Here is a 15192-nt window from a genome sequence, read left to right on the forward strand (position 1 = left end):
ACTGTCACTGCTATGGCACGGGTTCAATTCCTGACCCAGGAACTTCTGTATGCCATGGGTGCAGCCTAAAAAATACAAGATATATTCTGAGAGTCTGGATTTTCAGCTTCTCTTGAAATACCTAAAGATCCAGCAACGCTATATGACAACAAACAGCTGGAGCTATAGGTAGTACCTACCCCTCACCTCCTTTTTTGGGGGAGGGGAAGTGACATGTCTCTATAGGGAAAGGAAAATAGGAAAAGAAGACATATCAAGCATGCAGCATGATTCAAAAAAAGGGCAAAACCACACCACTTCTTGGAAATAAGTAACACTCCCATGTCTTTATAATGCATGCCAACTTGCTTCCCTTGTGTTGCCCTGCCTGATTCCTACAGACATTTAATATTAAGACTGAAAACCGTTCCTTCAAAATAAATCATTCATGTTATCTAGCAAACTGTTAAAGCTAATTCCCCAATTTTGTGAAGTCTTACTGTATATAACCTAAAACCACTTAGTATCAAAATAATTCCTTCTTGCCTGGCTTAAGATATTTCACTTTCACACTGGAAAGTTCTATTGTACAAGAAAATGACCCCAAATCATCTTTTTTTTTTTTAAAGCACTGATACTGGCAGCTCTGCTGTCTTAAGGCAACTCTTTATACACATCCTGTTATTTTTATGATGGTTACCCTAAATCTACTTCATCAAGAAATACTGAATTACCATAAAAATTTTTTGTAGAGTCACACAATCAGATTTAATAACAAGGTTTTATCAACAGTATAAAATATAATTTTAAAAAAACTATTATTATTATTTTTTGGCCACACCAGCAGCATATGGAAGTTCCCAGGCCAGAGATCCAAAGACACGATTATCATAAGAAAAAACATTCAAATCGATACCATCATCTGTTTTTCCTTAAGCTACAGGTTATTTATTTGTCAAAGGAGAGTTACTACAGAAGAGTCTATAGGCAGGTTTCAGGAATACCTGAATTACCTGCATATGTGCACAGAATGTTATATGTAATGTGCATTTTTCTAGGCAAAGCATTCACAGAATTCGTCATTCTAACTCAAGGTTTAAGATCATCACAGCACTGAAGTTCCCATGGTTTAGTGGGTTAAGAACTCAACATAGTGTCCCTAAGGATGGGGGTTCAATCCTTGGCCTTGCTCAGTGGGTTAAGGATCTGGTATTGCCCACAAGCTGTGGCGTAGGTCACTGATGCAGCTTGGATCCGGTGTTGCTGTGGCTGTAGCAAAGTCAAGCAGCTGCAGCTCTAATTCCACCCCTAGCCTGGGAACTTCCAATGTGCCACAGGTGTGGCCCTAAAAAGAAAAGAAGAAAAAAAAAAAGGGAGAAAATAGCCACAAATCATGTATCTGAGAAGGGCCAGTATCCCCCAAAATAAAAACGCTTACAACTCAACAATGAAAAGGAAATAACCCAATTTTAAAGTGGGTCAAGAATCTGGACAGACTTTTCTCCAAAGATATACAAATGGTCAGTAAGCACCTGAACAGACGTACATATCTTTTCCATTAGGGAAGTCCAAATTAATACCTCAGAGAGATCGCTTCACACCAACTGGTATGGTTAGAATAAAAAAGAAGGGGAAATGGTGTGTTGGTGAGGATATGCAGAAACTGGAACCCTTGGGCACCACTGACAGGAATGTGGATTGGTGCAATTACTATGGAAATCACTTTGGCAGTTCCCCAAAAAGTTAAACATAAAGTAACCTTTTGATCCAGTAATTCCACTCCTAGTCCATAACCAAAAGAACTGAGAATTATGTTCCTGCAAAAACTTGTGCACAAATGTTCACAGCAGCATTATTTATAATAGCCAAAAGTGAATAAACCCAGATGTCCTTTGGTAAATAAAAATGTGGCATATCCACACAGTAGAATATTATTAGCCATAAAGGATCAAGTATTGAGGATATGTTACAGTACAGATGAACCTTGAAAACATTATGCCCTGTGCATTTTCAGACTCAAAAAGCCACATTTTGCATGATTCCATTTTTATGAAATTCTCAAAAACAGGCAAATCCATACAAATAGAAAGATTCACATTTGCCAGAGGCTGTGGGGAAGAGGAATAAGGGAGTGACTGGTAAACCGTGAGCCTCTGGCTATAAATGACACTTTTGGGACAACTGTCACAACTTGAATGGGGTCTGAAGATGAGATGGTGCTAAACATCACAATAACAACTTTCTGGTTTTTATGCTGTATTGAGTTATGCAGGAGAGCATGTTTGTTTGTAGGAAACATACACATATACACTCAAAAATTCAGGGGTAATGGGACATCATACCTGCAACTCTCAGATGATTCTAGAAAAATAGTTAATTTATATTGTTCTTACAATTTCTCTGTAAATATGAGATTGTTTCAACTAAAATGATCTAGTATAAGTAAACAACTCAAAAGAACTGAGCAGGGGGAGTTCTCATTGTGCCTCTGCTGGTTAAGAACCCGACATAGTGTCCGTAAGGATACAGGTTCGATCCCTGGCCTCAGTCAGTGGATTAAGGATTTGATGTTGCTGCATGCTACAATGTAGGTCGCAGATGCGGCTCAGATCCAGTGTTGCTGTGGCTGTGGTGTAGGATGGCACCTGCAGCTCTGATTCGACCCCTAGCCTGAGAACTTCCATATACCAATGCTGCTGTGGCTTGGGTTCAATCCCAGGACTTTCAGATGCCACAAATGCAGCCAAAAAAAAAAATATCACCAAACCAAAACAAAACAGAGAAAACTAAGACTATATGTATACGTAGCAACGAAAGTGAACTATGGCTTCATTAATTTACAAATTTTGGTTATCTTCTCAATGGATGCATAATTCTAGTCACATATTTTGGACTGATCTAAAATGACCAATAAACTAAACTTTAACACACTAATTTTCCAAATATGGAAATGCCATATATTCAAGGTTAAATTTTAACATGCAATTCCTTGGTCATTTTTTACCCTGCCTCACTCATTTTAGGTTTTACAGTTATGTCAACATAGTAAGTATGACAAAGAGCTGTGGAAACCATGAGGTTTGAATAGATGATCCTGGCTAAAAAAATCCACATGATCTATCAGTTCATGATCATCACCAATAAACTGAACTGTTCCTAAAAGTATCAATTTTGTTTCATTCTGGGGTTACATCTGGCCACAAAATAAATAACTGAAAGTCTGGAACTGGGTGGATTAGGATATTCCAAAGTGCTATCTAGAGTTATTTTTCTTTTTTTAAAAAAAAAAGTTCATTTGTAACAGCTTTCATCTACCAATTATTGTTCTTCCAGCTCAATTCGCATAGAACATAGAGTATGTTAGTGACAGAAAAAGCAAAAACTAAATAAACTTAATTTTTTTTTTGCCTTTTGTCTTTTTAGGGCCGTATCTGCAGCATATGGAGGTTCCCGGGCTAGGGGTCCACCTGGAGCTGGAGCTGCCGGCCTATACCACAGCCACAGCAACACCAGATCCAAGCCGCGTCTGTGACCTACACCACAGCCCATGGCAACACTAGATCCTTAACCCATTGAGTGAGGCCAGGGATCGAACCTGCAACCTCATGGTTCCTAGTCAGATTTGTTTCCGCTGCACCACGATGGGAACTCCATAAACTTAATCTTAATGCCCAGATTTCTGACTATTGAGAGGGATAAACCAAAACTAAAAAGAGTATGGATCACAAGTTCTTATGCTAGTTTTACTGAATACCTGCTATGGCCAGAAGAAAAGCAGTATATGTGTATCAAATGAGAGGGAAAAAATATCACCATGGGATCTAGTAACTCAGTAACTGCTGACATTAGCAAGGAATGAATAATGCAATTTAGGAATGGCTGTATGTCTATTTCTTTCCACAATTACTTAAATACTTTAAGAAATGGAAAGAAAGAACTTGAAACCTAGTGTGAGCATACTTCTCTCTTTTCCCTCACAACTCCTCAAAAAAATAGGAAGCTATGCATTGTCTACTGTTCAAAGCATTTATTCTTTTCATGTGATTGTTAACACTTTAACTCCATAATTCAAGAGATGAGAGTTTAATGACAGTCAACTCAACAGTCAACCAAGCCTATATCAAAGTAGGGGACCAGAATTAAATTCAGTCAAAGGTCTTGTGTGTCTACTACATTCTAGGTTACAGAGTAAGACTCATTCCCTGCCTTTGGTGGATTCAGTCTAATAGAAAAGAAATAAGATTAAAAAGAAGAATAAAAGAAACACCTCTTATACAAATCCATCCAGAGATCAGAACTGGGAAACAGCTTTTCGAATTTTTTTATGTGTATGTATGCGCATAAATTCAGATTTTTTTTTTTTGGCTACCCCATGGCACATGGAAGTTCCCAGGCCAGGAATCAAACCCTAGCCACAGCAGTGACCCAAGCCGCTGCAATGACAACACCAGATCCTTAATGCACTGTGCCACAAGAAAACTCCCTGGGGAGTTTTTTAAAAACAGAAAAATTCAATTATACTATTTTGTAACTCTTTATTTTTACATCATTCATGTCAATTAGTACACTTAAAAACCACCATTTTTAATGAGCTGCAGGTATTCCATTGTAAGGATGAACTAAAATTTATCAAACCAATACCCTGTAGCTAAATGCTCATGCTTAATTTTTGTTTTAAATTGGAGGTGGGGGAATCAAGAAAACAACAGCAGCTAACTATTAACTGAATGTTAATAAATGTTAATAAATGTATAGCTATACATTTAGCCAACATATTCTATAAAACCAGTCTAGGAGTTCATCTCCAAGACATGTGGATTTTGTAAAGTATCTTATAGAAATATTCCAGTTAATTTATTAATCACGCCTACCCTCCTCCCTCCCCACAAACCTGTTCCAAAAGGAACTTGGCAATTCCTATTATATATATTGTTCCTATAGGTCCTAAACACAGCTATTATTGTGTCACTAAACAGCCCCTCCGCCCCCGCCAGACTTCCAGAAAGTCTAGAAGGCTTATTGTCTCGATGTTCTTATCTCTGCTCCCTCCCTCTTCCTGCTGCTGTGAATGCCCTATTCTAGAACTTAATATTACTTTTATCCCCAAAGTGTTTGCACTGCCTGACTTTGACCTCTGCCCACTTCCAAATTATTCTACACAACATTCCTTTGTAAAACTCCCTAAAGCAAAATATAACCTCCCTGTCTGAAAAATCCTTAATCCCAACTATTAGAGAATAGTGCCAATTTAGTATTAACACTTTTGCTATTCAGTTTGGATGACATGGCCACAATCCTACCTTCTGATCTTAACTACTACTCTTTTAAATGCCCTCTAAATCCTAGTAAAGTACTCAATTCTTTAAAAAGCCTCCAACTTCCTACCCTATTACATATGCTGTTCTCTTATCTGAAATGTTTAAGTCAAGAACATTTATTTATAGACACAGAAATCACAGATTTGGAAGGGATCTTAGGGATATCCTAGTCCACTCACCTTAATTTGCAAATGAGAAACTTCTATCACTTACCCAAGAGCCCCCCAAACTCCCAGGCCAGCACCCTTTCCATTATACAGTGTTACCTCTAGACTGCCCAAGAACCAATCGGTTGAGATTTCCAAGCCTCATCTGCAAAGATCATGCTCTAGCACCATGGGTTAGGGCCACAGCTCATATTTTTTTAAACCCGCACTTCAGGTTATTCCGAAGCAAGGGGTCAAAGCTTTAGACCATAATAAGAAAACCACGGGAAAAAAGAAAATATTAAGAATATGTAGCCTGTAGCACTTAGCACATCATCTGACATTTTCCACTTCTGCACCCATTTTGAAGCCTCCAAAAATTAGATACTCACTGCTACTTGTGCTGAATCCATAAATCTCAGTCCAAAATAGTCGCTTTCAATTAGATCCAAGTGGTACATAATCTGATCAAACAGCTCTTGTCCTTTGGCTTTTTTCTGAAATGACAAGAAAATAAACCATTAAGTAGCTTGTAAGATCAAAAGCCTGACTTGAAGATGGATTACAAAAGATCTCTTAAAAGAAAAAAAAAAATTGGAGTTCCAGTTGTGACACAGCTGAAAAGAATCCCACGAATCCCATGAAGATGTGGGTTCGATTTCTGGCCTCGCTCAGTGAGTTGCTGTGAGCTATGGTGTAGGTCACAGACAAGGCTTGGATCCCAAGTGGCTGTGGCTATGGCACGGACCAGCAGCTGTAGCTACGATTCAACCCCTAGCCTGGGAACTTCCCATATGCTGCAGGTAGGTGTGACCTGAAAAAGCAAAAAAACAAAAAACAAAACCAAAAAAACCCTAAAAAAAAAAAATTACTTGCAATGCCAAATTACCATGTAGCAGGTAATGGATAAGACAGCATAGTTTTCCAATAAAACACTTAAGGCCAAAATAGACTATGTGATCTATTATGTGCTTTCTTGGACAGTGTTACTTCCTCTCAAACAACAACTACTACTTGGACCTAACAATGTGTATAAGGAGAAACCCTGTCTTGTCAATTTTTAGAGTTCCTACTTTAAAGGAGCTTTAAATGTAACTGGAAAGAGAAAACAAGAAAATTTAGAGCACTGAAGTACAAATCGTATGGAATTAACTATTTGCCGAGCAATTTTAGAGAAGAGACAGTCACACAGAGACTAGAATCATCAGTAAATACTTGAAGATCAGTCTTAAACTGGAAAAGAATGTAAGGTAGGAAATGACAAGAGCAGGAATGGAAGGAGAGGGGAAAATATGGGTCAGCAAGAAAAGTAGAGGGAGCTGGGGCAAGAGCAAAGAAACTTGTACAGAAACTTGTACAGAAACTTGTTCTTTATCTTAATTCATACTACTTTAATCTCACAGACTGTGTACTTTATTACACTTTTCATACTTAAGTTTTCTATTTGGTCCTTTTAGGTAAGTATTTGTTGTTTCATATGGCTAATATTTTCTTTTAGAAAACTTAAGACTTTTTTCCCGATCTATCTTTGCATGTAGTGCTATCTGTAACACAGTTTGATATCTTTTGTTATTTGACTTTGAGGTGCTTGTGCTCATTTGTCTCCGTACTTGGACAAATTCACTAGCAATAATTGTTTCTCTAGATTACATGTAGTAAGAGAAAGATTTCAACCCAGATGTATATCAGTCCCATATGACTCTGAGAAGTTAGTGGGGATGCAGGTGAGACCTAGATGAGAGACCTAGAACCAAAAAACCACAATCACTTTCCATTTAACAAACAACACTTCAGATTAGTGATTCACTCCCATTCCAAAGAGAAAGGGAAAGTGAGACTGGGAAAGATATATATTCATTACAATTTATCACTCCCTAAGAGTTGATGGAAGAGGGGTAGGGAGTTAAGGTAAAGAAATTTTAGGGAGGGGAGTTCCTACTGTGGCTCAGGGGTAAAGAACCTGGCTAGTACCTAAGAGGACGAGGGTTAGATTCCTGGTGTTGCTTAGTGAGTTAAGGATTAGGCATTGCCGTGAGCTGAGGTGTAAGTTGCAGACATGGCTCAGATCTGGGGTTGCTGTGGTTGTGGTGTAGGCTGGCGGCTGAGGCTCCGATTAGACCCCTAGCCTGGAAACTTCCATATGCCTATGGTGCAGACCTAGAAAAGAAAGAAAGAAAAAAAATTTAGGGGGGAGGAATTTTAACACCCCCTCACAGACAGCAGAAAATAAATATCAACATAACAATAAAGGTTGAAGATCAAGACCTGAATTCAGAAGATTTTTAACATATTTGTTCCATTAACACGATGGAAAGAGAAATATGGACTAAGGATGAGACAGTTGTTATTGGAAATGACAAAGAAAGCTTTTAATTTTTTTGTTTGTCTTTTTTTTCTTTAAAGTTATATATATTTTTTTACAAAATAAAATACATATAAAATACATATATCTAAACACAATTACATTCACACAGATTATTATATCATGGATCTTAAGAAACAGATTAAGCGACTCCCTCTGGAGAAGTGGAATGGAAAATATGCTGAGACAAATAGGAAGTTTATTCTATACTTTATCCCATTTTGTATGGCTTTCATCTTTACTATTTAGTATTATCTATTACATTTCAATTTTTCTTTAAATATTAGCATTATATTAAAATTGTATATATTATACAACTAAAATTTATAAAGAAAGCCTTATATACCATTAAATATTTTATATAGCATAATAAAAAGAACTTAACTGGTAAGAATAACAAAAATAATACACCCTCTGAAAATAAGTAAAATATAAAATGCATAAATTGGTTAAAAAACAGTGTTACTATATAAATATATCCTTATAATTTGTTACATCTTATTGATTCTTCACTATAGGCATTACACCATTCTAGGTGATGTGATAAACAAGACATTATAGACCTTACATTGTACCACGGAGAGAAATGGTTATTAATAATACAATTGTAGAACTGTATTATTTAATTGTACAGTTGCATTATTTAATTATAATTATCATAAATTCTTTGATGGAGAGGAAATCAGAATCAGATGTAAGAAGACTTCAGCATTCCAAGAATGATGTCCAATGACCCCCTTCATGGTGGATTATTTACTATGAGGTATATTTCTTCTCCAGAGATTCCTTGTTTGTGTATCACATGTAGATTTTTGGTTTGCAGTTATTCTGAAGTTTTGATACATGAGTCTATATGTATATGAGATTGTGTTAAGTTGTTGTTCTCTTAATTGCAAGTTCATCTCCAGTGTCCTGCATTTGTACCCACCTCTTCTCATGATTTCTGATTTTGGTGGTATAATTGTGCACGGATGATTTCGTATCTTTACTGTATATATACCTTTACTGGTGAGCCTTGTCATTTGTAGAATTTTTGTTTCCTGTTGCTGTCTTGTCTTTTCTGCCTAGAGAAGTTCCTTTAGTATTTGTTGTAAGGCTGGTTTAGTGTTGCTGAATTCTCTCAGCTTTTGCTTATCTGTGAAGGTTTTGATTTCTCCTTCAAATCGGAATGAGAGCCTTGCTGGATAGAGTCATCTTGGTTGGAGGTTTTTTCCTTTCATCACGTTGAGTATACCATGCCACTCCCTTCTGGCCTGCAGAGTTTCTGCTGAAAAATCTGCCCAGAACCTTATCGGGGTTCCCTTGTATGTTATTTGTTTCTTTTCCCTGGCTGCTTTCAAGATTTTCTCTTTGTCTTTAATTTTGGTCAGTTTGATTAATATGTGTCTCGGTGTATTCCTCCTTGGGTTTATTTTATATGGTACTTGTTGTGCTTCCTGGATTTGAGTGAGTGGTTCCTTTCCCATGTTAGGGAAGTTTTTGGCTATTATCTCTTCGAATATTTTTTCTGTCCCCTTCTCTCTCTCTTCTCCTTCTGGCACCCCTATTATACGGATGTTGGTGCGTTTCACATTGTCCCAGAGTTCTCTGAGACTCTCTCCATTTGTTTTCAATCTTTTTTCTTTTCTGTTCTGCACCCATAATTTCCGCTAATCTGTCCTCCACCTCGCTTGTTCGTTCTTCTGCCTCCTTTATTCTATTAGCTGCTTCTAGTGAATTTTTTATTTCAGTTACTGTATTTTGCATCTCTCGTTTAAGTTTGATATCTTGTATCTCTTTGCTCAGTGTTTCCTGTAAGTTATGCATCTTTGCCTCCAGTTTATGTCCAATGTCTTGCATCATCTTCAGCATCAACAATCTAAAGTCTTTTTCCTGGAGGCTAAGAATCTCCTCATCACTTAGCTGATTTTCTGGGGTTTTTCCTTTCTCCCTCATCTGAGTTATAGTTCTCTGTCTTTTCATTTTCATAGGCTTTTGGTGTAGTGACCTTTTTACAGATAATAGAGTTGGAGCCTCTCTTACTTCTGGTGTCTGCCCCCCTTGTGGCTGAAGTCGTATGGGGGCTTGCTGTAGGCTTCCTGATGATTTGTCTTTTTAGGGTCACACCTGTGGCATATGGAAGTTCACAGGCTAGGGGTCGAATCAGAGCTGCAGCTGCCGGCCTACACCACAGCTATAGCAGGATATGAGCCATGTCTTCGACCTATACCACAGTTCACGGTAACACTGGATCCTTTAACCTACCCAGGGATTGAACCTGCATCCTCATGGATACTAGTCAGATCTCAACCTACTGAGCCACAATGGGAACTCCCTTTGTATGTTTTTGTTTGTTTGTTTGTTTTGTTTGCTTGTTTGTTTTTTGGCTGCTCCCACAGCGTGTGGAAGTCGCCAGGCCAGAGATTAAATCCGCTCCACATAGCAGGGAACCAAGCCTCTGTAGTGACAATGCCGGATTCTTAACCCACAATGCCATAAGAGAACTCCTGAAAGTTTTTGATTTTAAATCATACTTATATGACTAAGTCCCAAAGCACTGCTAATAAACAGAATATAGCAACTATATAAAAATCTGCAAATGGCAATGATTCTAAAAAAACACAAAACATTTCTAAGTTACAGCAGGAAGTAATAGGAAGTTGCAGAAATATTCTGCTGCATTCATCTGGTACCAAGTTTTTTGCCTCCTTGGTGAAATTTATTCCTAAGTATTTTATTCTTCTTGATGCTAATATAATGAAGGGATTAAGGTCTTAATTTCCAGATTGTGCATTGCTAGTGTACAGAAGTCCACCTGATTTTTGTTGACTGATTTTGTATCCTGCAACATTGTTGAGTTTTTATTAGCTCTAATAGTTTTACTGTGGAATCTTTAGGGTTTTCAACTTATAAGATCATGTCATCTTAAAATGAGGTAATTTTACTTCTTCCCTTAGAATCTGGATGCTTATCATTTCTTTTTTTCTACTTAACTGCTCTGGCTAGAGTTTTCAATATTATATTAAATAGACATGCTGAAAGCAGGCATCCTTGTCTTGTTCCTAATCTTAGAAAAAAATAAACTTATCTTCCATTTCTTACTTCTTTTATGCTTCCTATTTTGTACTTTTTTTCTCCTATGGGAGGAGTTCCCAAATATGATATTCTAACTCAGTAATTTGTTCATCCAATACATTGGTACCAAACTTACATGCTTCTATTACCTTCATTCTAAGGTGTATTTCTACAACCAATTTCATATTCCATCAACACTCTCTATTTGCTTCAAAGACCAAAGGAAAACCTAGCTCCCTTATTCTGCTTTCATCCTTATTCTGCCAAAGCATTACTTGCCAGGCTCTTGAAACATGGCAGTTGTGTTTCGAGAAAGAATGGGCTCCTGCCAGCTGGGTACCTGACTCCTCAGAATAAAAATTCTTCAAGGGTATGTAGGGAAGTCCTTGGTGGTCTCATCTCTTTTTTAAAATCTTTTAATTATTCCTCTTCTTCTACAGCATGAAGTGTAAATTCCAGGGCATACAATAGTCTTTCCTAACTAATCCTAGCCTACTCTTACAGCCTTATCTTCTGCCACTCTAGCATTTTTACCTGCTTACAATTTCCCCAGTAAGTCATACCTTTAAGCCTTGGAACAATGCAATTCTGCATAGAACATCCATTAGGTCTCTAACGAACTCTTGACTAACTTCAAGAATCAGTATGTCTGTGTTACCTTTCAAAAAGCCAGACATGAATCTTCTTTCTTCGGTGCTCTTTGTACATGTAATTCTAGTTAGTATAAACCCTATGCAAAGGCACAAAGTTGTAAAATGGTCCACTTTGTTTGGGCAAATAGTCAGAAGGTTCATTGCGGCCTGAGTGTGTAGAATATGGAGGTGAAATCCTTGATCCTAGGGCTGATATTTTATTCACTTTCTTATACCCTTTCACCTTGCATCTACTGCATGTGAACCAAGTAGAAAATGGAAAGTGAAGACAAAGATTCATACTCTGGCCCACTACAAATTTTTTTCAGCTACATCTAGACCAACGCTTGCTACTTACATTATTTTCTTTCCTAACAAATTAATCTAGGTCACACGTCATTTAGACCCAGTTCTCAATATCACATCCAAGATACATCTTCCATCAGCCTCTTCTCTTTCTCTGCCTAAAATGGGATTCATCCTAGAATGTTCCTCCTATTATCTCCACCTGTGTATATAAAGCCAGTTCCTTAGGAGCATTATTTTCTATACAGTTAAACAAACTCAGGTCTCTCCCATCCAGCCATTCTCCAGCCACTGTTATTTCCTTTCTTTCACTGCCAAATCTCATGGCAATCCCCCATTTCCCCTTCACACACCTACTCAAACAACTAAACAATATTTATTAAGTACCTACTAGGTACAAGGGACTACAAGAGGTCCAAAAAATAAATGATTATCTTCAATAACTCCTTCAAACCCTCTGAAATACTGCTTCCAAATACATCCCACTGAAGCTCTTTTTTCTTCTTTTTTCACTGTTTAAAGTTTTATTGAAGTATTGTTGATTTATAAGGTTGTGACAATTTCTGTACTGTTGTGATTCAGTTATACATGCACACACATCCATTCTCTTCCAGATTCTTTTCCCACATAGATTATCATAGAACATTGGGTAGAGTTCTCTGTGCTGCACACCAGGTTTCATATACCTCAGTGTGCACTGAAGCTCTTTTTTCTACTTCATTCTTCTACCCCTCCTCTCTGAAAGGTGACTTTCCTCATGATCTTCCACACAATCAACACTGCCCTCTACACCAGTGGAATAACTACATTTTACTCATTTCTTTTCTTTTTTGGGGGGTGGGGTGGGGGTGGGAGCATGCACCCACAGCACGTGGAAGTGTTCCCAGGCCAGGCATCGAACTCGAGCCTTAGCAGCAACCAGAGCCACACAGTGACTACACTGATCCTTCACCCGCTGCACCACCAGGTAATTCCCATTTTACTCATTCCTAATCTTCATTCTGTCCTTTCTCATATCCACACGCAAAGCATTTCTTCTGCTGCAAACACAGCTATTAGTCTGCAGCCCCATCACCTTGTGCCTTTATTACTGTGCAGTCTCCAATCTTGCTTTTTTTCCTGTAATGAAGCAAGCATACCACCTCTAAACTGAATTTGTGTCACAGCAGTAATCAGAGCCAAAGGAGTGACAATGCTGAATCCTTAACCACTAGGCCACCAGAGAATTCCTATACGTCATTTTTATGTTTTTTAACTACTCAAAAACATTTAAGTAGAATAAAATGTAAGTATACAAAAATCCAGGCATTCTTTTTCTTTAACAGTTTTGAGATATATATCACATACCATATTATTCACCTACTAAAAGTATACAATTCAAAGGTATATTCACGGATATGTACAATCATCACAATTAATGTTAGAAAATTTTCATAGCCTCAAAAAGAGACCTCATATCCTTCAGCTATTGGCCTCAACCACCCTCGACAGCACCCGTCAGTACCCATTCATCTGCCCTAAGCATTGTCTCATCTTTTTTCTCCCCTTTGGATTTTCTATTCTCGATGTTCATGTGAATGGAATCATAAACTATGTGGGCTTTTGTGACTGGCTTCTTCCACCCAACATATTTTCAAAGTTCATCCATGAAGCATGACCTTTATGGTCAAGCAGTATTCCATCACCTGGATATAACACTATATGTTATATAGATAATGTTTATCCATTTTACTTGCTGATGGACAGCTGGGTTTCGTCTATCTTTGGGCTAATTAAGAACGATGCTGCTAGGAACATCTGTGTACATGTTTTTGTGTAAACATGCTTCCAACTCTCTTGGGCATATATCTAGAAGCACAAGTGCTAGGTAACAGGGTAAATATGTTTAATCATTTGAGGAGCGGACAGACTGTTTTCCAAGGCAGCTAGACCACGTTAACATTCCTTCTAAAGAATGTTAAGTGGTTCAGATTTCTCCACATCCTTACCAACACTTGGTATTATCTGGAATTTTTATTTTAGCCTCCCTAGTTGGTGTAAAGCAGTATTTTTTTTTTTTTTGGTCTTTTTAAGGTCACACCACAGTATATGGAGGTTCCCAGGCTGTAGCCGCCAGCCCACATCACAGCCACAGCCACACCAGATCCACAGCTGCATCTTCGACCTACACCACAGCTCACAGCAATGCCAGATCCTTAAACCACTGAGCAAGGCCAGGGATCGAACCTGCATCCTCAAGGATGCTAGTCAGATTTGTTTCAGCTGATCCACTACAGGAATCCCCTTTATTAGCATTTCTGATGACTAATGATATCAAGCATTTCATGTGCTTGTTGGTCACTTGGAGGAATCTATTCAGATCTTTTGCCCACTTTTAAATTGGGTCATTTGTCTTATTATTGGGTTCTAACAGTTCTTTTTTTTTTTTTCCTTTGTTTTTCCTATTAGGGCCACACCCACTGCATATGAAATTTCCCAGGCTAGGGGTGGAATCGGAGCTGCAGCTGTCAGCCTACACCACAGCCATACCAGTCCTAAGCCCTATCTGCAACTTACACCATAAGCTGGCAGCAACGCCAGATTCTTAACCTACTGAGCAGGGCCAGGGATCAAATGTGTATCCTCATGGATACTAGGTAGATTCTTAACCTGGTGAGCCACAATGGGAACTCTAGGTTCTAACAATTCTTTATATATTCTAGATACTTATCAGATACATAATTTGCAAATACTTTCTCATTCTGCAAGAGCCTTTTCACTCTCTTCATGGTGTCTCTGGGGCACAAAGGTTATAATCCTGATAAAGTCTTATTTATTTACTTGTTTCTTTTGTTGTTCATGTTTCTGGTGTCATATCCAAGAAAATGGTAATGAATCCAAGGTCATGAAGATTTATCCCTGTATAAGAGTTTTATAGTCTTATATTTAGGACTTTGATCCATTTGAGTTAATTTTTTTTGGGGGGGGGGTATTCAAGCTGCATGCACATTCTCAAGCCAGGGATCAAACCCACCCCCCAGCAGTGACACTGCCGGATCCTTAACCCACCAGGCTACCAGGGAACTCAGCTTTGAGTTAATTTTTGTCAATGTATGAGTTAAGGTTCCAATTTTATTCTTTTGCACGTGGCTATCCTGTTCTAGAACCATTTGCTGAAAAGGCTATTCATTCCCTCATTGAATGGCTCTGGTACCTGTCAAAAATCAATCGCCCATAGCTCTATGGATTTATTTGTCGGTTTCCTATACTGTTTCATTGGTCTACATGTCTATCCTTGCACCAACAAATCACACTATCCAGATTACTACTGCTTTATAGTAAGGTTTCGCGGTTTTTTGGTTTTGTTTTTGCTTTTTACAGCCTCACTTGCAGCATATAGAAGTTCCCATGTGAAG

General features: G+C 38.0%; 1 protein-coding gene across 3 annotated transcripts in view; it reads right to left on the reverse strand.

Moving 5' to 3' along the window:
- Nucleotides 1-15192, reverse strand: part of EPB41L5 (erythrocyte membrane protein band 4.1 like 5) — a 136110-nt gene that overhangs the window by 110419 nt on the left and 10499 nt on the right. For all 3 annotated transcript variants that reach the window (XM_047772183.1, XM_047772182.1, XM_047772184.1), the window contains exon 3: nt 5836-5940. In XM_047772183.1, coding sequence (XP_047628139.1) covers nt 5836-5940 — 105 coding nt within the window. The remainder of the gene's footprint in view (nt 1-5835; nt 5941-15192) is intronic.

This window comes from Phacochoerus africanus, chromosome 3 (assembly GCF_016906955.1).
Source record: "Phacochoerus africanus isolate WHEZ1 chromosome 3, ROS_Pafr_v1, whole genome shotgun sequence".
Taxonomy (NCBI): Eukaryota; Metazoa; Chordata; class Mammalia; order Artiodactyla; family Suidae; genus Phacochoerus; species Phacochoerus africanus.